The sequence below is a fragment of the Callorhinus ursinus genome, unplaced genomic scaffold, assembly GCF_003265705.2.
Source record: "Callorhinus ursinus isolate GAN/ISIS: 27379988/994484 unplaced genomic scaffold, GSC_fseal_2.0 scaffold26, whole genome shotgun sequence".
Lineage (NCBI taxonomy): Eukaryota > Metazoa > Chordata > Mammalia > Carnivora > Otariidae > Callorhinus > Callorhinus ursinus.
The window spans coordinates 13578285-13602197 of record NW_027397088.1 but is presented as its reverse complement, the minus strand read 5'-3'; the positions used below and the strand labels follow the sequence as shown (position 1 = coordinate 13602197).

At 46.3% G+C, this 23913-nt stretch overlaps 1 protein-coding gene across 8 annotated transcripts in view; it reads right to left on the bottom strand.

The window, feature by feature from the left end:
- Nucleotides 1-23913, bottom strand: part of PHACTR1 (phosphatase and actin regulator 1) — a 554233-nt gene that overhangs the window by 196103 nt on the left and 334217 nt on the right. For all 8 annotated transcript variants that reach the window (XR_012373825.1, XM_073877583.1, XM_073877585.1 and 5 more), the window contains one exon: nt 10876-11040. Coding sequence is in view for 7 of the 8 variants with exons in the window: in XM_073877583.1 (XP_073733684.1) it covers nt 10876-11040 (165 nt within the window). In the remaining variant the exon portion in view is untranslated. The remainder of the gene's footprint in view (nt 1-10875; nt 11041-23913) is intronic.

The following is a 23913-nucleotide window of genomic DNA, read 5'->3' as shown; positions in this document are numbered from 1 at the left end:
AATGACATCTTTACCATCCTAGCCCTAGGAAGGTGCCGATTTCCAGAGTCTTTAGTCTGTATCAGAGATTTTTTTTTTTTTTTTTTAACTGGGTCATTAAGTCTACTTTGCCTTCCAACCCCTAGGTGTTCCCTTTGAAGGTCATGATGGAGATGCAGGTAAGAATATTCTTTGCATGTCCATGTTCAGCTTGTTTCTTAAAAGAAACTGAAGGATCCAGCTAGCCACATAGATTGTGTGATCTAGCCAGATGCCGAAGGCTAGACAGCTTGATTTGATGATTCCTTATTAAAATCAGACGCATGCTAAATAGTCTCCAATTATTTGCATGTTTGTTTTTCCTAGTCACAAGAAATGTCATTCCTGAAAAATGTGTGGAAATATATTCATTTGGCTTCATAGTCACTGTGCTGATGTTTCTATTTCCCTTGGAATGCGAGAGCCACGTTAAGGCAAACTTTGCATCTTGACATGATCCAATCAATCTTAAAAAACACCTCCCCCTCAAGCTCATTTCCCATTTTTGGTGACTACTATGTAGTTCTCTTTCTCCCTCCTGGCCACACCTCTTAAAAGAAGTCTACCTCCTCCTTTCTCATTCATACCTCAACCATATGCTTCCTAAGTCCCGGCCAGAAGGCTTCCCTGAAACTGTTCTCCCAAGGACACCAATGACATATGGTCACTAAACACATGGGATACGTCACGAGTCCTTACCATCCCATCAGGACCTGCCAGAGTGGACCCTTCTCCTTTCCTGAACTCTCTCCTGTTCTGCGCAGGGGATACTATCAGTCCCACCTGGTTTTTTCCCCTAGCTCTCTAGTGGGTCTCATTGGTCTCCCCAAAGGCTCCAGTCCTGTGTGCATAGCTTAGAAGTCAGTGGTCCTCAAGGTGTTGCTCCTGCAGCCCTATTTTGCTTCCCACTTCATATTTTCTCCTTGGAGTTTCCATCCGATGGCTTCAAATGAATCCACAGGCACTCAGGACTTCCAGATCTGCATTTCCAGCCAGACCCCTCCTGATCCCAGTTCTCTACATCCAATATCCTTCAATCTGGCGCATCTCAGAAACACATGAAAGGCGGCATACCCCCAAATAAATCGTTTCCCCTACCAACCCACTCATCTTCAGTGTCCCTGATGGGGTGAGTGGTACCACCACCTATCTAACTGCTCAGTGGTTCTTTACTCTCTCACCCTCCACGACCAATCTGTAATCAAGTTGTGCTCATTCTGGCTCCTAAAGATCTCTTGGTCTTCAGTGCCTAATGCTGCTATTTTAGTCTGGGCTATAGTCACCTCTCCCCAGCATCATCATCAACTACCCACTTCCTTCCAACAGTTTCCTTGGGGCTGAAATCAACAGGAATACTCAATATCCCATTGGATTCCATGATAGCAAAGAGATGTCCCCTTAACTGTATCATAGTTTTCTCTCATTCCACAAATACGCAGAAGTAGTTAGATTCTAAACTTGAAAATGATGTTTGGTCACACTCCAAACTTTTCCCATTATAAGAATGATCTTTCTAAAAGGCACGTCCCCTGACAGCTTCCATAGGATGCTGCACTGGGATAAAGTCCAGGCTCTGTAACAAACCTCATAAGGCCCTTCATCACGAGCAGATCCTTGCCTACCTCTTCATCCTCATCTCTTACTACTCCGCTTCTCCCTCAACAATCCTTCTCAAACCACAGCCTCCCTTTTAAGCAGTGGATGGGCAAGCTCTCCTTCTCTCTTCTCCAGATTCTCCTACGCTCTGTTCTTTCCACCAGGAGAGAGGACTCCCTCACATTCATTGCCTAACCCCTTGGTTAAACATCCATTTCTCTAGGGAAGCTTTCCTGCTAACCTGTAACTCAGCTGGGTTTGTCTAATTTGAGTTCTTGGAGCCCCTGGGTGTCGCCTTTAGGATCACAGATATTTTACTGTAATTGCTGGCTTTCTTATCTATTTTTCCCTCAAGGACATAACCTTTGGGGGGCAGGGGCCCTGTCCATTCTTGTTGTTATAGGTTTGGGGATAATGGCGGTGCCTGGCACATAAACAAACATGCCATGCCAAGCTGGTGTCCTTACTGAACTCTGTAGCTCACAGAAGTTTGAACACCTAAATTCTGCCCAAGTAGATAACATTACTTTGTTAGTTTGAGAAGGGGACTCCAAGGGAACACCAGAGTTAGGGGGCAAAGGCCCACACCATCCCTCAGGAGCACACGTGCCCAGTCACGAGCATCCATGTTTGCAATGGATCAATTTCACCTCTCTGCCTGAGTGGGAACAATACAAACTTCAGCTCCAGAGTTGTGCCAGTGATGACCCCCAGGGCCTTCACACTGGGCAGAGCTGGTCTTATGCTGCATATAGAGGCAATGATTGCATTAACAGTGATCTTCAATCCTGCATGACAAAAGGATGTCAATATGAGCCTCCATGAAAACCTTAGGGTTTCTCTCTCTCTCTCTCTCTCTCTCTCTCTCTCCAAGAAGTGCATACGCACTTCCCTTATCACAGGACATGCTAGGAATTCCTAGTAGCGAGGACCTGGCAATGTGGGGTTCGCATGCCAGCCAACCACCCTGGATATCAGCCACGGGTTCTTTCTGAAGGGCTCCGAAGCCCATCACACCACGTCCAAAGGCAGAATCTAATTTAGACCATCTTCCTTATCCAAGGAGCAACAATTATTTGAAGACCAACAATTCCAGAGACACGGATTTCCCAGAAAGGGATTCCTGGAAACAAGTGGTTGCTAACGTCATCAGTGACTCTGGGTAAATCAATGCATGAAATAAAGAAAGCAGAGTGTGGCCCTGAGGGAGAGGGGCAGCCAGCAGCTAGATGAAGTAGTTAGCTCACAGGCCAGGGGGTTCAGGGTTGGCTCCAAGCAGAAGCTGGAAGACTTGAGGTGAGCAGAAGCTACAGAAGGGCAGAGGGGCTAAGTGAGTGGAGCTCCATGCTCATGAGAGCACCTGTACGTGTGCTGCCTACAGACACCACCACATCGGTATCACGTTGAACAGAAAAAGCTGGGCTAAAGCATGCTGGCTATTCCTGGACCCCATCAAGAACATGAGGGGAGCCCCCAGCGTATTCAGGCCTGGCCCTTCATTATTGCTGGCAGTTCGGTGGGGCTGACAAAGACAGACCGATGCCATGGTTCACGGGTCCCCAGTCGTGTCACGGGGGCACAGGCCATCAATGAGTCCTATTTCAAACCTGCCACCAGTACATTAGGCGTGTGCACTAATAGCTGGAGTGAACGTTTAAAAGGCGACCTCTGACTTTCTATGAATCACTTAGGTTGCGGTACTTCAAAAGTATGATGGACGGAAACATCTCCATTTGGAAACGGGAAACAGAATCTTTCCAAAAAATGTTGATTCAGGAATGAGTTGAATGCTCAAAACCAAGCAGAAAAGATCCTTTTGCTTCTTGATTGAAGATAGCAAATTAAATCGGTGCTCAATTTGGCAAATAAGGTATGTGTGTCTTTTGGCAGATGGGATCGTTTACCACGTTTTCAGTAATTTCCTAACTTATTCCTTTACCTCAGCCACTCATTTCCATGGTTGTAGCTTGTGCTTTGTCTCTACTTTGAAAACCACTAATCCAAGATGCAGCTTTGTACCAGGTGCTGCTCCCTGCCCCTCTAGCTTGCTTCTGGCTACGAGTCCCACCAATGGTTTTAAAGTTCTTGGACTCCTTTGGAACCCCAAGTCTATCGACTTCTCTAATTGTGCTCAATTCACAAGACCCTTCATTTTTTATCCAATTTAAAGTCAATACTGTAGTGGATTAAACCTATCCCTGCAAAGCCCTACCTGCGTACCTGTGTGTGTGACCTTACTTGGAAATAAGGTCTTTGCAGATATAACTCAGTTAAAGGTCTCTGAATGAGATGACCCTGGATATCGGGTGGACCCCACATCCAATGTCTGCTGTCCTTATAAAAGAAAGGAGAGGGGGACTGGTAACACAGAGACACACAAGGGAAAGGCCATGTGCAGACCGAGGCAGAGATTGGAGTGATGTAGCCACAAGCCAAGGAATGCTAAGGATAGCCCAGCAGCCACCAGGAGCTGCAAGAGAGGTGAAACACACTCCCCCTTAGCATCCAGGAGGAACCAACCCTCCAACCCCTTGATTTTGGACTTTGGACCTTCAGAGCCCTAAGAGAATAAATTTCTGTGGTTCTAAGCCACTCAATTTGTGGTGACTTGTTACGGCAGCCCCAGGAAATGGATACAAATGCCCTAATCTCCTCTGCTCCCCCACCCCCCACTTTCTAATCCACCTGGCAAAATTCTGGTGCCAGAAGGACCCAACTGTCCGCTGCTGTATCCAGAGTTGTACTGGGACAGCCGAAGCCACTGGAAAAAGTGCCATGTAGTGTCATAGTCATCAATCTGAAACCGGCTTCACTGTGCAGGCCCCACTCTTGCCTTCCTCATGTAGAGAGGAGCTGACGTATTACCTGGAAAAGCTCAGCTGTCAGATGGAGCCATACCCAACGCCCCGCCCAGCCCCTCTGCTGCCTGGCTCTTTCAGCACAGGAGGTCTTACTCCCTTTCTGATACGAGCCCCACTATCTGTGCCTTATATCCCACCCGCCCCTAGCTTCTCAGCACCTTACCCCTTCTCTCCTCTAGTTCTTCCTACTCTTCCTCTCTCCTGGATCCCTCACACTGGCCTGTCACACTTATGTCATTTCCATCATACAATGACAACGACAAATCAGAAGGCAGGCAGACAGCCCCTTGTGATCAAAGCACACACACAAGCCCCTGGAGACACGTGTCCCTTTCCCCCAGCGTCCACCCTGTCCTGCGTCTTTTCCCTACTTCACAGCCAGACTCCTCCAAAAGCTTATTCCCATTTCCCCGTTTCCTAATTTCTCACTCCACACTAATCTGGCCTCGATCTCCCAATAATCCACCCAGGTAGCTTTTGCTAAGTCATCAGTGAGCTCCAGTAGGTCAGAATCGCTAATGTCAACAACAGGTGTTTTTCTGTATTGCACGTGTTGGCTTCTTCACGGTACTGAACGCGGTTCATCATACTTGTGTTGAAACACTTTCCCTTCCTGGCTCCTATCACACTAGATTCTTCCTGTTTTCCTCCTGCCTCTCCAGCCACTGCCTTTTTTCTTTTTTTAAAATTGAAATATAATTAACAACACGGTGTTATAGTACTCTCAGGTGTACCATGTAATGATTCAACAATTCTGTACATTTCTCAGTGTTCATCATGGTAATTGTGCTCTTAATCCCCTTCAACTATTTCACCCCCCCCTTCCCCTTTGGCAACCACCAATTAAATAACGGGCAGAGGACCTGAATATACATTTTTCCAAAGAAGACATACAGATGGCCAACAGACACAAGAAAAGAGGCTCAACATCATTAATCACCAGGGAAATGCAAATCAAAACCACGAGACATCACCTTACACCTGCTAGAGTGGCAAAAAAACAAAAACAAAAACAAAAAAACAACCCAAGAAGTTACAAATATTAGGGAAGAGGTGGGGAAAAAAAAAATACCCCTCACGCACTGTAAGGAATGCAAACTGGTGCAGCCACTGTGGAAAACTGTATGGAGGTTCCTCGAAAAATTAAGAATAGAACTACCACATGATCCTGCAATTCCACTACTGGGTACATACCCCCCCCAAAAAAAACAAAAACACTAATTTGAAAAGATATATGTGCCCCTAAGTTTATTGCAGCATTATTTACAATAGCCAAACTATGGGAACAGCCCAAGTGTCCATCCATAGATGAATGGATAAAGAAGATGTGGTATGTACAATGGAATATCGCTCAGCCATAAAAAGAATGAGATCTTGCCGTTTGCAACAACACGGTTGGAGCCAGAGCATGTAACACTAAATGAATTAACTTGGTCAGAAAAAGTCACTGCCTTTCGATCTCCTTTCCAAGTTTATCCTCCTCTATCCGGTCACTAACGATGACAGTCTTCCTTTGTCTCGAACGCAGTTTCTGGCCCTCTTTTCTTTCCATTCAACGCTTTTTCCCTAGCTCAACTCCTGCATGGTCATCACTCTAATGTGCATATGCAAAGACCCAAGATTTACGCACCCAGTCCAGACCTCTTGTTTGCATCCCAGATGTTCAACTTCCAGCTTTGGGTATCACAAAATCAACTCCAATCCACACCTACAATGAAAATCATTTCTCCCCCACCCTCTCACCCCTTCCCCCCATCCCCCAAGCCTGCCACTCTTCCAAAGCACTCGTCTCAGCAAAGGCCGCACCATATACCCTAAACCAACCCTGGAGTGTCCAACGTGAAACTTGTCTCTCTCCCTCCTAAATCCAACTGGTCATTACGTCCTGTCACTTACTCCTTAGATCATCTCCCAAATCCATCCATTTCTACTAGCAAATATTAGTCCAGGTTACCAGAATCTGCACATGGCCTAACCGGTCTTCCCAGAGCCACTCCTACCCTTGTCTAATTTGCTGGGCAGGATGAGGGCCCAGCCAGGGTCCAACCTTTGGTGACCTCTCCAGCCTCAGCTGATACTGTATTCCTAGCTCTCCACTCTCTTGCTGCTGGCTTCCTAGCTTTCCCAGCCTGTTCATCCCTATTTCTTCTACCACAGGGCCTTTACACAGGCTGTTTTGCTGCCTGGGGCGCTCGTTTTCTAAATGCTTACTCCTCCACCAGATCTCAGGTCAAACTTCTCTTCCTCAGGATAGCTTCTCTGACCCCTCAGACTGCATCAAGTGTCCCTCTTATTTTCCCCAGTACCTTTCCTTCACTGCCTTTGTCACAACTGTGATCCTACCTGTGTTCTTGTGTTTTGATTGTCTGCCTCTCCCACTAAACTGAGCATGCCATGGAGTCACTGACAAGGTCTGGTTTTGCTCACAGTTACAGAGCTCCAGAGCGGGTCCAGCTTCAGCACGGGTAGGCATTCAGTAGCTTTTTTTTTTTTTAGTTTTTAAAAATATCGCGTTGCTCACAGCCCTAGGTATGCGGAAATGCTTAGAAGCACAAAAGGAATGTTGGCACGTGGCAGATCTCCAGGGCCAACCCCCTACTGCTTCTGATTTTCTGTCAAGAGGAAATAAAAGCATAACTCAGCGGCATCTTCACAGTTTATTCCTGCCAGTTCTATTTTTCTATAAATACAGTCCTCATTTTCAAGGAATTTGGAGAAGATGGTTGCAGGGGACTATTTTGGGGGAGGCATTGCCTGTTCTACTTTGGAGGGGATGTTATCATTTGTCTTTGTTCCCGGAGCAGCTGTGGGGGTGTGCTGTGGACACCCACTCCTGACCCCACGCAGGAAGCTGGGCGTGTCAGGCTAGCTTCTTTGCAGGCCCCAGCCCGGCCTCGGAGGACAGGTTGCAAGCACGTAAAGATCATGTCCCGGCAGACCTGTTATTTTACCTTCTAGCCATTACCGTGTTTTCGCCTCCAGGGTTTTCGCCACCATCTAGAGCTGGGTCTCGGGGGCTTACTGCCGAAGGCCTTGTCAGGACGCTGGCCTTCGGCCTGGAACAGGAAGGATGTACGAGCCGCACGAGATGCGGGTAGGCAGAGAGTTGAAAAATGCATACAACTCAACTGTTGGTGCCAAAATTGAGGGCAGTGTGGAGATCATAACTTTCCCATGTTGTTTTCTTATCGTTATGCAACTTACAGAGCAGTGTTTGTGGGCCTATCTTTGAAGACGGGGTATACCCAGACACACCTGTCCCGTAACTTGAGTTACAGGAAAACTACAGGATTAGCTAATGATGGCACATTGTTAAGTGTAACTCACTGTGGAAATACAAACAGGCCAAGGATGCACTGTGTCCACGTCCTTTCATGTGTTTAAAAAATACATATGCATACTATAAATGAATATATGCATTTTGTCTTTGTATTTAAAACTGTAGACATTATTTTACATATGAAAGGGCATTATATACAAACGCAGAAAAGACAAATATATGCATACCAGCTAAGACTGGCCAACCATTAACCACCCCATAATCAATCAGTCGTCTTGTATATGTAATATTTAACTCTTATCAATGCCTAGGAAAGTTTGTGCTTCAAAGTTTTACTTGAATATATATACAATTTATCATGTTAAACATCCTTACGTTGTCCACCATTTTTTTTCTCCTTTGGGCTAAGGATTGGCACCGTAAATTTCTCCAAAAAATAAGGAATGGTATTTCTGAATCCAGTTAAATACAAAGGATACTCTAGCGCAAACCACCGACTTTTTAAAAAAAACTAAAATAGCTTCACTCAGTTCATGTACCCCTCCATCTATCTGGATATAAAGATATTCCATAGGATATCCTCAACATTTTCTACTTCAGGAGCTAAATGTCTCCTTAAAAACAAACAAACAAACAAACAAAAAACCCTACCTACAAATATCACATTCAACTGCCAGATTAATCAGTTAGGCCAGAGAGATCACAAGAACTTGCTAAGAATAGTTAATGATAAGAATGATTCAAACTGCAACTTTGCCCATCACAGTTTTTAATTTTTTTCCCCAAAGAGTTTTAAAGGAAAACAATGATCCACCTTTTAATGATCCATGAGTCATCTGATGTCCTTGTATTTGCATCTGTCAAAGGACCAGTTTTCCAACATCTTGAAGAAGTCGGCAAGAACCATCCGAGCTTTACCTTAAGGTCTTGCCAAACGGACACAACAAACCTTTTGATTTGCCAGGAGGAAAGGCATCTGTCACACCATCATTCAGGGATTCATGCTGATGAAGGGCCATTAGTTAAATAAGTGTTTGTATTATTATAAGCCATTTTCCACAGCAGAGTCAGGAAGACCATTGTAAAGGATCTTGTGGAAACTTCGTTTTTTTTTTTGTTTTTTTTTAAAGACTTATCTACGAGAGGGAGGGAGGGAGAGAGTGAGTGTAGGGTGAGGGGCAGAGGGAGAGAATCTCAAGCAGACTCCCTGCTGAACATGGAGCCCAATACGGGCTCAATTCCACCACCTTGAGATCATGACCTGAGCCAAAACCAAGACTCAACCAACTGAGCCAGGCAGGCACCCTGAAACTTTGTTATTTTTTTCCAGTATTTACAGAACACTCCCTTTTTCATTCTTCAAGTATCTTACACTTCACTTTGTCTAAAGGATATATTTAAGATTTCTCCAGAGGCAAAGATCTAGTTTCACCCTGGGTGGGAGGGACACAGAGGAGTTATCCATTTAGGGTTTAGCTTGCATGTCAATCTCTGAGCAGTGTTTAGCAACGCATGAAAGGCCTACAGGTTTTATTACACCTGTACAATGACCACGAAGGTGCAGAATGGAGTCAGGTGAAGGGACTCAGTCCCAGGGATGACAGTTTTGAGATTTCTGGAATTCGGAGGTTCGTTCTCATCTCAAGAATTAACAGATTATAGCAACAGGACACTGGGGCTGCCATCAAAGGAAGAGTCAGAAAACATCAACTGGCGAGGTCCATGAGAACTGTTGAAGATTTCAAGGCTTTTTGCAACTTTCCTATGTTTGCTATTCTCTTTCATCCCCCAAAGCAATTAGCATTAAAATTCCCAGATCCTGGGGCGCCTGGGTGGCTCAGTCTGCTAAGTGTCTGCCTTTGGCTCAGGTCATGATCCCAGCGTCCTGGGATCGAGCCCCACATGGGGCTCTGTGCTCATCGGGGACTCTGCTTGTCCCCTCCCCCACTAGGGCTAGCTCTCTCTCTCTCCCAAATAAATAAAATCTTTTAAAAAATAAAATAAAATTTCCAGATCTGCAGACTCAAGTTCAGGTACAACCAGGAGCCCCTCTCCTACTTCATGGTTAATTAGGGGTTGAGGAAGAGGGGGAGCGGACCAAGAAACAGAAGAAGTGATGATTCTCAGGAGGAGACTGGGCAGGTTGAGTTTTTGAGGATGAAGAGGCTGGAGCAGATGAAAGACTGGAATGTAGGCCTGGAATGACCTGGGCATTTAATGAGCAACATCAGAACAAACCAAACAAAAAGCATCTGCATAGGTATTCATTCCATCATCTTCTCTCAAACCTGACGGCAGCAGGGGGCAGTGCGGGTGGAATCAGACCTCTTTCTTTATACACTTCCCTCTGCACACCCCTACTCTTTTAAAATATATCCACATAGCATGCCACATAAACTCACCATTTTAAGTCATGTAAAGCACTGTTCTTAGCCCTATTCCACAGATGAGAAAACTGACGTACAGAGATAAATAAACTGAGCAAGGTCATGTAACTACCAAGCATCCGAGCTGGGGCTTGAACCCACAAAGACTGACTCCACAGTCTAGGCTCTTCACCCCTCAGCTAGGCTGACTTTCCTCCAATTCCTCTGCCGCCCACAAAGCCATGAACTGTAGAGTTGTCCCTGCCGAGACAGTGATGCTTGGTTTTCATTCTCCTGTGTCTTCCTGCCATGTCCAACAATCGTCCATTCAAGATTTTCCCTCCATGGAATAACCTATTCTCATCTGCCAAAGACCATATAGAACTTATTCTCTGCTGTGTGTTGATTTTTACCACAGCAGTGAAAAAAAGGCTGAATAATAAGAAACGGGCTGTCAGGGGTGGAATAAAAGCATTCAATTACAGAAAAGGTGGAATTCTAAGCTCAGATATTTACAGATTGAACACAAGTGGCGGATCAAAACACAACAACAAAAAAACCTGAGACACAAGGAAACACGCGGGATCTGAAAGCCATTTTCAATTGCACCCAAGATTTTTACTCAACACAAGAGCAATCCTCAGGCTTGCTTCCCCCCTTTGATTCAGATGGTCTACAACAATTACATTCTAATTAACATACAGAGTTGAAGTCAACCAACTCCCAACAGGAAATGAGGGAAAAATCATCTTACCTGCAGATGTGTGTTTGAACTTCTCGCTTTTCTTCTTTCTCCACTTCCAAGGCTTGAAGATCCTTCCCAGGTTGGCAAACTTACTTCTCCTCCGGATGGGAGGCGTGTGGGTACCTGGGACAAGGGAGTCTGAACGCATGGCCGCGAGTCTCTCCACTTCCTCAGCTTGTTTTCCCCCCGAGAAAGAGATGGAAAGAGAGAGAGAGAGAGAAAAGTGTTAAAACGGGATCCTCACAGATGGCCAACGTTTTCCATGGTTACAGATAACAGAAACCACATGACTGAAGTTCCGTTTCTCTTTTTTGCCTTTTGGAATGGAAGTCATCCCAACGTGTTCTCAAGTCTGGAGACAGTCAGCCAAACCCTATGCATCTGGAGCACCCCAACTGTACCCAACACCTCGACTTAGCCCTGAGAAGGAGGACAACGAGGTTGAGGAAGCACAGAACCCTCTTGACACATCAAGATTCCCCAGTGAGGCAGGAAGAAGGTATCAGAAGAGTCAAGTGACAGTCTGTGTAACTACTGGTCCAGCAATCTCTCAGATAAGACTTGGCAGATGCAATCACTATCACACCATCTGCGGAGAAAACATTTCTCAACGGTCTGTTTCCAAGGCCAAAGCCTCCACCACCCACGACTCTCCTTCCTGCTTTGCCCAGACCCAAAGCAGCCCCCGGATCTGCCGAGGGAGTGTCTCCACCCGAGCCTGATTTTAGAATCACTCACCCTTCATGAGACTTTACAACTGCCTTCGTTCCTCTAGGTTTTCTCATTCTTGGTTATTTTGCTTTAACAATAATAATATTACTCTTAGAAGTTGGGAGGTGAAAGTGACTTGAGGAAACATCTGGACTAATCCCAGTCACTTCATGTGTGAGGAGATGAAGACCTTCAAACTCATCACGCCTAGTGGACCCTTCCTTGGAGGTCACAATCTTTCATCACTTGTAAAGAAACAAACCCTTTTCCAACTTAAATGAGAATTTACATATCCCAGTGAGGAAAATATACCTGGATTTGGATTTTTAAGACAGAAATAATTAGAAAAAGAAACCGCTTGGCAAAATCAGGAGGGTGAGAGAGATTCACTGTTCTAGAAGGTCAGGTTACACCTAGAATTGTGGCGCTGACCCAAAACCACTCTGTTGGGCTTCTAACACCATCTTCAGAGAAATCACCCAGACTCTTGCAACACAGGCTTCCTCAGAAGCTCAATCTCACAGTCTGGTCGTCTTCCTGCTGTCCCCTGACACGGTTTTAACTCAGAGACTCACGGATTCAAGAAATATATATATGGCACCTCCTACCACGTGCCAGTCGGCGTGCTTGGTGACAGAGATGACGGGTTGGCAAAGGCTCCCAAAAACAAGACTGAAGGGAAGTCGATGGATTTGGGAGATGTCTGGGAGCAAAGTCAACAGGGCCTCGTTGGGTGACCTGAGAGGGGGGAGATCGTTCCTGATGCCCAGATTCGTGTCAGTGGAATGACATCCTTCACTGATGGACACAGGGAACACACGGCAGGTACAGGTCTGGGAGTGAGGACGGCAACCATTTGGACATGTTGCGTGGTGACGGCCCTCAAACCTTTGACTACGTGGTTCAATGCATGGCAGCTCCTCTTTTCAACCCCTGCATTAAGTGACAACGCAACACCCCAACAGGCACTGGGATCGTTTCTGGGGCAGACACACAAAATGTCTGGACTTGGCTGAGCACAGAGTCAAGGGGAGGAGACACGGGGGTCTCCACTACACACCAGGAGCAACCACACAGAATTCAAAGGAAGCAAATAGGAGAGACTAATTCTCTCCTTCAGGGCACTGGAGGAGACCCACAGGGGATGGACTTTTTGGCCAAATTTTGAAAAAGGAGGAACTGTTCCCCTCACATGGGGAAGACAGAGAAGTAGACCTCTGGAAGGAGAACGGATCCAAATGAAACGGAGAAGGCTGAAAGAGCATGGCATGTCCAGAAACCCATGAGCTCCTGAGTATCACTTAAGCTACGTGAGATAGAGAGCCAACAGTGAGGGACAGGGGCTGGAGGAGTCTGGAGCCCCACCATGCAAGCTTTGGAAAGTTTCTGTTAGGCGTTTGGGTTTTATTCTATAAGCAGAGGGGAAAGGATGAGAATGTGAACATAGGCATTGACATTATGACATGCAACAAATATGTACTGAGTGCTCACTATGTACCAGATGCTTAAATCATGTCAGTAAACAAAACCGGTAAGAATACTGACTCGTGGAGCCTCGGCTGGGAGGGCAAGGGGCAGAGCGGATAATGCACATTACAACTAAGTCAACTGTACGCTATGTTAGAAGATCTGTGTTTTGGGGGAAAATGAAAGAAAAAGTAGAACACAGTGAAGGAGATCAAGAGTGTCTGGGTGGGGGACGGGCTTCATGTCAATTAGTGTGATCGAGAAAGCACAGTTAGATTTGTTCCTAGGACTAGCAGTGTAACAGCAACGGGAGACTGAACCAGAAGACACAGGGGGAGAGTAATGAGGCCACTGCAATCCGCTTTAGGGGAAGGCACTGGGATGCAGGTAGGGCATGCTAGAAGGGACCTGAGAAACGCCGAGATCCAGCCCGGTGGCAGAATCACAGGCTCTTGGCAACTTTCCGAATCAACATGAGGGAGGACAAGGAAGTGAGGACGGCTGAAGTTTGTGTGTTTCAGGACTGGGGAGACAGTGAAGACTTTATTTTAAGTAGGCTCCGTGCCCCGTGTAGAGCCCTACGCGGGGCTTGAGCTCAAAAGCCCAAGATCAAGACCTGAGCTGAGATCAAGAGTCGGACACTTAACCCACTGAGCCACCCAGATGCCCCAAAACTTTACAGTTTTTTTTTTTTTTTAAAAAAGACTGATTAGAAAAGGAAGCAGCAGAAGAGGATGGGAGGTGGCTCCATGCCAAATAATGCAGTTTTTCGGCAAAGTATCCTTGGAAGTTTGGATTTCACGTCTTAGGGTGATGGAGAGAACAACGGAAGGGAAAACTGCCCGGATGCGGGAGGAGAGACTGGATGTGGATGGTGGGCTGAGCTGCCAGGGGAGGGGGAGGGAGGCTGAGTTTTCAGGGAGGAGAGGGGGAGGTGGGATCAAAAATACACACGCAGGCGTTAGCCACCGGAAGACTCTATTCTGAACTATCATTAGTCACCGGAAGACTTCATTATGAAAGTCTGGATGGAGGTCACCATCACAAGGGTCACACATCAGATGGGGGCTGCCTCGGGGAGCTTAATCCAGCAGCAGTGGGGGACCGGGGGCTGAGGGCAGGAAGGTACACATTGAGGACACTTTGAGTAAAACTGGGCTGCAGAGGGGCTGAGGAGAAAAGGGAAGAAAACCAGCTCCAGCGAGGAAGGAGAAGAACCTGAACGGAATAAGCGAACAGCCTCTGGAACCATGCTGAATTTGGAAGTTATTCTCTTTAAATGGTATCCATGGAGGGCCTGGGTGGCCCATTCGGTTGTCTGCCTTTGGCTCCGGTCATGATCCCAGGGTCCTGGGATCAAAACCCACATCGGGTTCCTTGCTCAGAGGAGAGCCTGCTTCTCCCTCTCCCTCTCTACCAGCTCGTGCTCTCTCTTCCTCTCTCTCAAATAAATAAAATCTTAAAAAAAAAAAAAGGTGTCCGTTGCTTTGAGTGGGTGCTTCTTCAATGATGCCCAGTAGCTGAGTCGCCACGGGGGGAGTGACAGATGTGAGAACTACAGAAAAACCAAGGGGGTTTGGAGTCCAGGAAGGAAGTCAAGACGGTCTAGTGATCTGATTTTCACAAGATCGCTTTCTCTTTCACAGTCATTACCTGGTTCCTGTTTTTTACCTCCGTTTATAACCTAGGGAGTGCTGCTTGTCCAGATTTTGCAAGTCCCCAAATCTCCATTTCAAACCCCAGTCTCTGGGCCTTCAATAGTATTTTATACTATTTCTAGATAGAAAGCCAGGTTCCCCAGCAGCTTTCAGTGGCTTCCCATCTTGGTCTCAGGAACCTCCATGCAAGTGGCCAGCCCAGAATTATCTGCTAGTGCCTCTCTAAACACACACTGCAGCCAAAATGGAAGACTCGCTCAGCAACAGTCCCATCCTGGGACCTACGGATCCCAACAGGCTTTGGGGGGCCAGCATACCACTGAAAATACATGCACAAGTTCAGGTACATCCGGGTATCTGCATGCGGTTGGGAGAATTTCCATCTTTCTTTTGAGTCTCTAGTCTAAGACACAACAGATAAAATTTTTAAAGTATCCAGTTTGAGACCTAAGTTGAGCCAACCTGAAACATCTTCTGTTAAAGGTTTGATAAAGAGATTATATGCTGAATTCCTCAAAAAAAAAAATCAAGATATGAGTTATTCAGGATTGGTACTGGGGTTTGCTCTCACAGTTGGCATCCAATAATAGTTTAAGAAGTGAAAGAATGAGGACTTCTGATTCAGTTCATTCAAACACCTCTCGAGAAATATAAAATCAGTATCGCGAGCTACCTTAAGAAAAATGCACCACCAGGAGCTGTTTCATGATCACATCTTTAAAAAATGAATAAAACTATTCCAAAATTACCGCATTAAAATAATTATAAGAAATTAGGAGTGTCTTAGAAAAACCTAGAGTGGCAGGAAGCTGACAGAGCATTATAAAGGCATAATTATAACCCCATAGTTAAATGGATCTTTAATAAGTACATTATTAAATTCAAGTTGTTTAGCTCTTAAGTACAGATTATTGAGCAGATTGGATTACTCTAATTGATTTATATTTTAATCATCCCCATTACACTTCTCCCCAATTCATTTGGCAATAGGGGCTGACTCCCAACCTGGCTGCTTCACCACCAGATAATGAAATTGGAAGGTTTACGAGCGAGGACTGGCAGTCTAGAATAAGGGTGGGAAGAAGAGCAACAGAAAGTAAAACCGGCCTCCAAATAAATTGGTCTCCAAGCTCACGGGAGCATGGGGGAGAGCGGGATGAAGACAAGGGGACAGGGAGGGCATACAGGCTAGGTTGGTTGACAAAAAGAGCCTTCTTTTGAAACGGACAATGAAAAGGCTGCTATGCCCAAGCCCACTGCTCTCAAAGGTGGCCTCCTTGTGCTGCAGAGAGAGGAGACAGGTGTCTGGAGAAACGGCTCACTTCGACACGAATCAGCTCGAGTGTCAACTGCCGGGACAGAATGCTGAACCAAAAGGTAGGAGCCCGAGCAGCCGAGCTGCTTCACACATGTGCAGGAGAAAGGAGGGGGCAGACCAGTGGAGCTCTGGGGGTCTTCCCAGCACCTCCATCCAGGTAAATGCTCTTTGAGTCACAAGGCAGTCTGGGATTCCTTTCGTGACAGGTCTGGGATTCACTTTGCTCAGAGGGAGAGAAATGGTTGGGACGTGATTTTCCTGTCCCTTGAGAAAAGCAAGAAGGAAGAGACTTCACCGAGGCCGGATTTGAATGACTAGAATCCAGGCACCTGGGTCTGTGTGTGCCCTGAAGCCCACCCCTTCCGGCAGCCTGGGGTTGCTTCTGGTGGGCTCTCAGAGCATGCCATGGGAGTGGGGGCCAGGGAGGCACCTCAGTTGGCACCCTTACCATTCTATTTCTCATGGTGGCCTGGCCTTCAAGGCTTATCCAAAGGAAGAACCAACTTTGGTGTCCTAGAAAGTGTCATCTGTGTTCCCCCGAGAGGTTTAGAAGAAAGGAAGTCACAGTGCTATCTGAGGCCCAGTCATCAACAGAAGACAGAGAAGCCAAGACATCTGCCCCCCACCGCCCCAACGCCCTAGATCTCTCCAGGTGCAAGTGCTCCTTAGGAGCACTCCTCGGGAGGACCTGAGATTCTCACAAATTGGATACCTGCCTCTCAACCCAAAGTGAACTCAGAAATAGAAAGCTTATGGAGCAGGATCTGTTAACATTCACTTCTTCCAATTGCATCAGAAGGGGTTAGGTTTGCATCACATTTCACCATCGTAGGAGTGGTGCCCGAAGTTCAGGGCGGAGGTGAGGTTAGCTGGTCAGTTAACGACGCTCACCCGCCCGGGGCTGAAAGCCAAGCATAGCCTGTCTGCCGCCGGCAGGGGTGGTTACCTTCTCCCATAGCTGCAGAAGGCTAGCGCACAGGGACCCAGCCACGCAGGACATTCCCCACGCCCGTGGCTTCCCCGCTTTAAGGGGGACACTTTCAGTTTCACCGAGGTTCCTCATGGCAGGGAAATGAAGGATTCGTAGGATTCCTCCAGAGTGAGAAGGCAGTATCTTCCCCTCATCACTCCCAAAGTTATACCACACTGTCTTAGGGAGGCCAGAACTCTTGGGAGAGCCTCTGTCCCATCTAGGACTGATCTGTATTAACTATGAAGTACGTTTAAAAAAAACAAAAAAGGGACACATTTTATTTGACAAATCGGGACCTCCTGCCCTGTGCATGAGCTGAGGCATGGGAAGAAGACGGGAGGTGGGGGCAGCGGGGGTAAGGGGTGGGCTTTAGCGGAGGTGTCCATGGGGGCACATGGAGGCTCTTTTGCCCAGAGAAAGTCACCTGGTTTGGAGAACACGTACCAGCCTAGTGGGAAGATAAAACAACACTGCCCCATTGACCGTGGGGTCACTAAAGGGTGCAGTGCAAACACAGATATGCTGCCTGAAAACACACTGGTGTTAGTACCGCTCAGTATGAGGCTCTCTGGTATTCTCACCCATTTTCTTGCTCTGCCCTTTCCTTGACCTTCATTGCCCTTACCCGGTCTTCCAATCTTTGAGCCCCACCTTCTTCCCCATCCCTTACCATCGGTCCAAGATGGATCCAATCTGCTCATTAGACATGATGGGTATGTGAACCTGACACTGGCCTAGCCCAGTGTTAATGGGAGTACAGCTGCATTTAACAAAGGGTTCATCCATCTTAATCCAAAGTTGGCTTGAGTGTTGCAGGCTCCAGTGAGGAGGGGGGGAAGGAGCTCTGTGTCCCTCAGTTTTCTGGACACACAGGTGGCTGCCTTGTCTACCTGGAAACCACCAATTACACCCCACAGGAAACCACACTCACACTCTGGACACAACCCTCAGACACCATCACGACATTTGAGTCTTGCCCACTATGCCTCTCCAGGGACATGCAATGTTTATGCTGAGAGAACTGCTTTTCAATCTTGTTGCTACAAGAAGAGGCTTCTTCACCAGGGAAGAACTAATCAAGGCTGTGCCGGTGTGATGCACTCTTTGGGTCCAGACATGGTGGGAGAAGAGAGGGAGGCCGCGTGTACCTGGGCTCATACTTCTCAGCCTATTTGCTCAGGCACTTGGCCAACTTTCTCCTTTTCTTCTGGCTCCAGAGATTTCTGCCTGGTAGGAGGCAATTCCACCCACTGCCAGGAGCGGGTCCCAAAGGATACGCTCACAGGCTCGCCGCTGCCGTGAACACTGTGAACAGACTGAGACCATTCTTTACCAGCACCTTGGCAGAAGGACCCAAGGACACCATGCCAGGAAGGGGAGGGAGCGGGGAGAGGGAATGCATGGATCCCATGGGACCAAAGATGGCCTGAGTCTTTCTGTTAATCTTCTCTTGAAGCAGTAACCGAAATCCTAGAGGAATACGAGCAGGGCCCTAAATCCAGGGCCCTAAGATGCACTGACTTTTAAAGAGATTAAAGGGAATAGCTGAACTGGTTCAGGAACTGCAGGCCATCGTATCAGAAAGAGGCTCAATGACTAACGCGGTCTCCGGAGCTCTGCACACGGCTAAGAGGGTGTCCGGTTTCCCGACGCCAGGAAGGGAGATTCTAAACAGGACGGTGTTTCCTTAGTCATTGACAAGGATGACAAGAACAGCAATGATACATCTACCCCTTTTCAGTCAGAGTCTGTGCCAGGGACTTGACGAAGGACCTAAAGTAGTATCTTCTTCGATCCTACATTAACCTCACGAGGCAGGACTCTCGTCATCCTCACCTTACACTTGGGGAAACGGAGGAGGAACTGAGGAACAGAAAGACAGGATGCTTAGAAGAAACACCTACTATTAAGGAAGCCCTATTTTCAAGAACACCTGCCCACTCCAGGAAAGCTCAGTTTTTCCAACCTCCATATTCCTGACTGAATTTACAGGAGGGCTCCTGGGAGGAACGTGGAAAGGAGGTTCTTTTTGAAAAGGCTACATGCAAAACTGATGCCAATAGAAACAGATCCTACTCCAGCAAGAGAAAACACCAGTTATCTGCCTTAGCCTGAGAGGTCATAAAACATATGCATACCTGAGTGCAGGTGTCCTGGAGGAGACCCACCCTCGGTCGGTGGGACATGGGGAACCAACCATAGGGACCTCGTCTACTCTGCGCCCACACCATGGGCTGCAATTAGGAACTCAGCACCACCCGAGTCTGGCCTGGGATAGGGTCAGATCCGCTTCACTCAGCAAACGCTATACGTTGTATACAGTGGAAAGAATGTTAGTTTTAAAGCCAGGAGGATGTGGGGTCAGATCCAGAACCTACCACTTAATGGCTATTGGTGGGTCTGAATTCTTTTTTGGCCTCCCAGCAGGTGGCAAAATCTTCCCGATTTTCCTCTGGAGACTTCTTTCTCCACTTCCAGTCCAGGTGGTTCAGGAAAGGATGACCTCACTCCTGACACAAGGAGGTGGGCACATGACCCAGTGCGGGCCAATCAGAACATTGCATTCTCCACCCCCTCCACCCCCAGGCATTCGGTCAGTGACGAGGAACAGAGCCTATCCAAGCAGGGAGACTCAATTCTGGACTCGGCTGGGGCTATTAATAGACATGCTGTTTCAATTGGGATTGTCGATGAGACAGGCTCTCTCTAAAGCCTGGTCAAAGCAGGGGCCATAAACTTAAAAACCTTCACTCAGACTTGGTTAATATGAAAAGAATCTCTAAGTCACAATGGTAACTTCATATGCTTTTAGAGGAAACAATCCTATTATATCAAATACTTCATATTTTCTAAGCACTGTGCGGAGAGGGTATTTGCATTCCATGACCACAGGCAGCCAATGAACAGACTGTACTGCTAAAAGACCAGACAGGTGGAGGCAATGTCTTTTTTAAGTTTAAATTTATAGGGGCGCCTGAGTGGCTCAGTCGTTAAGCGTCTGCCTTCGGCTCAGGTCACGATCCCAGGGTCCTGGGATCGAGCCCCGCATCGGGCTCCCTGCTCTGCGGGAGGCCTGCTTCTCCCTCTCCCACTCCCCCTGCTTGTGTTCCCTCTCTCGCTGTGTCTCTCTCTGTCAAATAAATAAATAAAATCTTAAAAAAAATAAACTTAAATTTATACATGTCTGTGGTGTTTTATTTATTGAGATAATAGATGTTATCAACCAAGTTCTTTCTAAGACATTCAAGACAAAATTACCATTTCATCTTCCGGGAATCTAACCTTCAACCACTAAAGCATGTAATGACTACAAAAACTTACATTCTATTGTTCTTTTAATCAATAGAATATATCTGTGTTGGGAATGGAACTTGTTTATTTAAACTGTAAATGAACTCCCAAGCCCCGTGTTAATCCAAAGCAACGATCTTTAAGTAATGGAGGCGGTTTGTTCATTTTTTTTTTAAGATTTTATTTATTTATTTGAGAGGAAGAGAGAGAGAGAGAGAGAGAGAGAGAGAGAGAGCGAGCGCACGAGCAGGGGGAGGGGCAGAGGGAGAAGGAGACTCCCCACTGAGTAGGGAGCCCGACTCAAGGCTCGATCCCAGGACCTGAGATCAGGACCTGAGCTGAAGGCAGACGCTTAACTGACTGAGCCCTGAGCCACCCAGGCGCCCTCGTTCTTTGTTCATCTTAAAACATCTAGAAATAAATAAATAGTGTCTCTCCCAGATTCAAAATCAACCTTCAACAAAACCTGGCTTCTCCTGCAGGGGTCAGCAAACCTTTTCCATAAAGGCAAATCCTAAATACTTTAGGATTTATGGGCCATACAGCGCTGTTGCAAATATTCAACTCTTCCTGCAGCATGAAAACAGCCACAGACAAATGCACACAAAGGGGCATGGCTGTGTTCAATACAGTTTTATTTACAAAACCAGGCGGCCAGCCCTTGTGACCATAGTTTCCCAACCCTTGTTCTATATAGCATGAAGCTGTTGGTAATATTCCTGCCACCTTGAAGGGAGAGCCTGTCCGAGAAGTGAAACAACAGAGAAAAAGAAAAGAACTGAAGGAAGGATGGCTCAGGTGAAACTGAGACCTCATTACATCATTTGGGCACCTGGATCCAGCCTTTCCTGAAACCATTCTAACACTGGACATTTTCCTCATATGAACCAATATATTCTCTTTTTAACTTAAGCCCAAGTGGGTTGGGTTCTCTCTCGCTTCTAACCAAAGGGCTCTAACAAATTCACAGTGTGACCTTTGGGAAGTCCTGTCAGCTTGCTTTCCTAGAACACAGGAATAATACTGACTTGTAAGGATGAACAGGTATGTACTAAACGCATCCTTTGGAGGCATGGACCGGAGATTCAATGAAAGTTATCTAAAAATAAAAGGTCTCCTCTAGTACCAGGCAGACCACCTGGCCAGAAAGGTGTCAGGTTCCTTACCACTTCACCATTAAAGGATTACATGAAGTTTGCAGGCTCTGAACTATATGCCAAGACCCTCCAGGCTGGTAGATCTCAAGCTTTAGTGCAGCTAAGAATCAGCTCAAGTATCTGTTAAAACTTCTGATCCCTGGTCTCGATGTTAGATCTGAACAAGTAACATGAATGCATTAATAAGCAGCCCAGGTAATTTTGGTGAGCAGTGTAAGAATTACACTTCGAAAAATATACTACGGCATTCCTACCAAAGCCTAGAATCTTACACCCTTCTTCCCAATTAAATCCAAAGCCTTCAGGTGGCTAAGGAGGAAGATCGCTTCAGTGATGCTAGCCAGTGCCAAAACCCTCAAAGAATTTGAAGTCTTTAAACATGCCTAATGTTCATATAGTGCTTTGTTCTTTCCAGGTGCTTTTTTTATTTTTATTTTTATTTTTTAAATTAAGTAATCTCTACACTCAGCCTAGGGCTCGAACTCACAACCCAGAGATAAAGAGTCACACACTCCACCGACTGACCCAGCCAGGCGCCCCTCTTTCCAAGTGCTTTTCCATCTGTTATCTCATTAGATCTTCGTAACATTTCTATTATGTAGGAAGGGTATCAAATTTCCTAATGTTGCTCTGCAATTATGGGTAACATACCACGTTCTCTTCTCAAAGAATCACATCACATTTTAGCCTTTTTAATGCTCTGAGAAGGCCTGCAATAAACCTTATAAACTTTGTTTAATCCTTTGGTTCCCAAACTTAATTTAACCACAAATATGGCTGGTTGGTGTCCCCCGGTGGGACATCACTGAGGTCTCAAAACAAACCAGCATTCCATGCGGCATCATTTCTAAAACGCCGGGGCAGTGTCTTTCTTGACTCCTTCTACAGGTGCAGGAAATTAGATGCAGAGGAGTCTGGGGACTTGCTCAGAATGCACCAACTCAGGCAATTAAAGTGGCCCAGGGCTCCTGAGTCTAAAGACAGGCCAGTCATTCCTCACACCCCAAACCTTGTGGATGGCTTGAGGATGCACAAGACCAAGCAGCATGTAAATTTTTTGATCCAGCTCTTCTCAGTCTCTTCTCCCATGATAATACACTCCTCAGCCCTTTTCCTCCCTTGAGCTCACTCCGAGATCTATTAATAACGGCCGCTGGGTTACCTATTGAATACAGAATGATAGAGCACCTTGTGAAGACCTCCCATTCCATGGAAGAGTCATTGCTCGAGTCTACTTCCTTTTAAGCTCAGATTTCTCATTTTCTTTCCCCGATGACATAACAGTTTCCGCGTTTACCTCCCATTAGTTCACAGACCAATTTTTCAGCGCCATTTGTCATGTGCATAGTGACTGTGTGAGATCTAAACATACTCCTGGAGACGATATTTTCGCAGGAATGTGGGTCCTTGCTAAAACAGTCCTGCTTTCTGTCCCTTGTGTGCATCGTTTCGGTGTGTATTTGCCACCCATAGCTCTAACTTGGGCCTGCCTGAACCATTACTCAGAAAAGAAACTGTTGATGTATTGTTTGAGGTTTTCTTGAGGAATTCGTAATTTTCCTTGTTTCAAAACACAGAAATTGAGTTCCATTAGGTCTTTTTTCAGAGGTAAGTATCTTATTCCTTTTGTCCTGGCAATAATTCCTTTGGGGACCTTTCATTATTCTTCTGCATGAAAGGTGTTCAATTTCTAAAAGAGGTCTCAGCAGGGAAAGTCACCAGTTAAGTTTTCCCCTTAAGACGTTCTGAATTCACCTCGAGTTAGGAGTGTATTTTTAAATTCTTCATTTAAATGACTGAATATACTGACCTCAGAGCCTAGAATTTGAACTCTGAACACTGAGGTCTAAGCGCCAATCACCGGTTAGCTCTGTGGGTACGGGCACATTCACTCATTAATCTCGGAATGGCATTCCCTTTACAGCAAAACAGGGATATCTACTTCTCTGATTGTATAATCCTTATATTAACACATGAAAACTCTAGGCTAGTAACTGGCACTTAGTGTGTTCTCATTAAACATCTCCTGACTACAAATCTAGGGTGTTGATAGGTTCTGCAGTTACGCTTTGTCTGAAAGTACTCTTGGTTCACCTCGTCCGGCGGTGTGGAAGGGAGGCAGGCTGCTGGGTCGTAGCTGGAGGGCTTCAGAAAGTACAGCTAATGGCCATCAAATGCTCTAGAGCTCCCATGAAACCAACTGAACAACACTGGTTCCAACTGGGAAACCTCCCCGCGTTGCTGAAGTTAAATAGTGCGTTAGAATCTTGGCCTACGGTTTTATTTGCAATTCGGTATTTTAATTTATAAAGCATCTTTCCAGTTTTTCTTTGAGGTGACATAATAAAACTTGTGACGATTAAATTAGCTCTGATTGTGCTAGTGTCCCCTTTCGAAAGTTTCCAGACGAGAAGGCCTCAGGTCAAGAAAAGGAAAAACAGGGATGTCACAAGAAATGGGTCAAATTTGGGC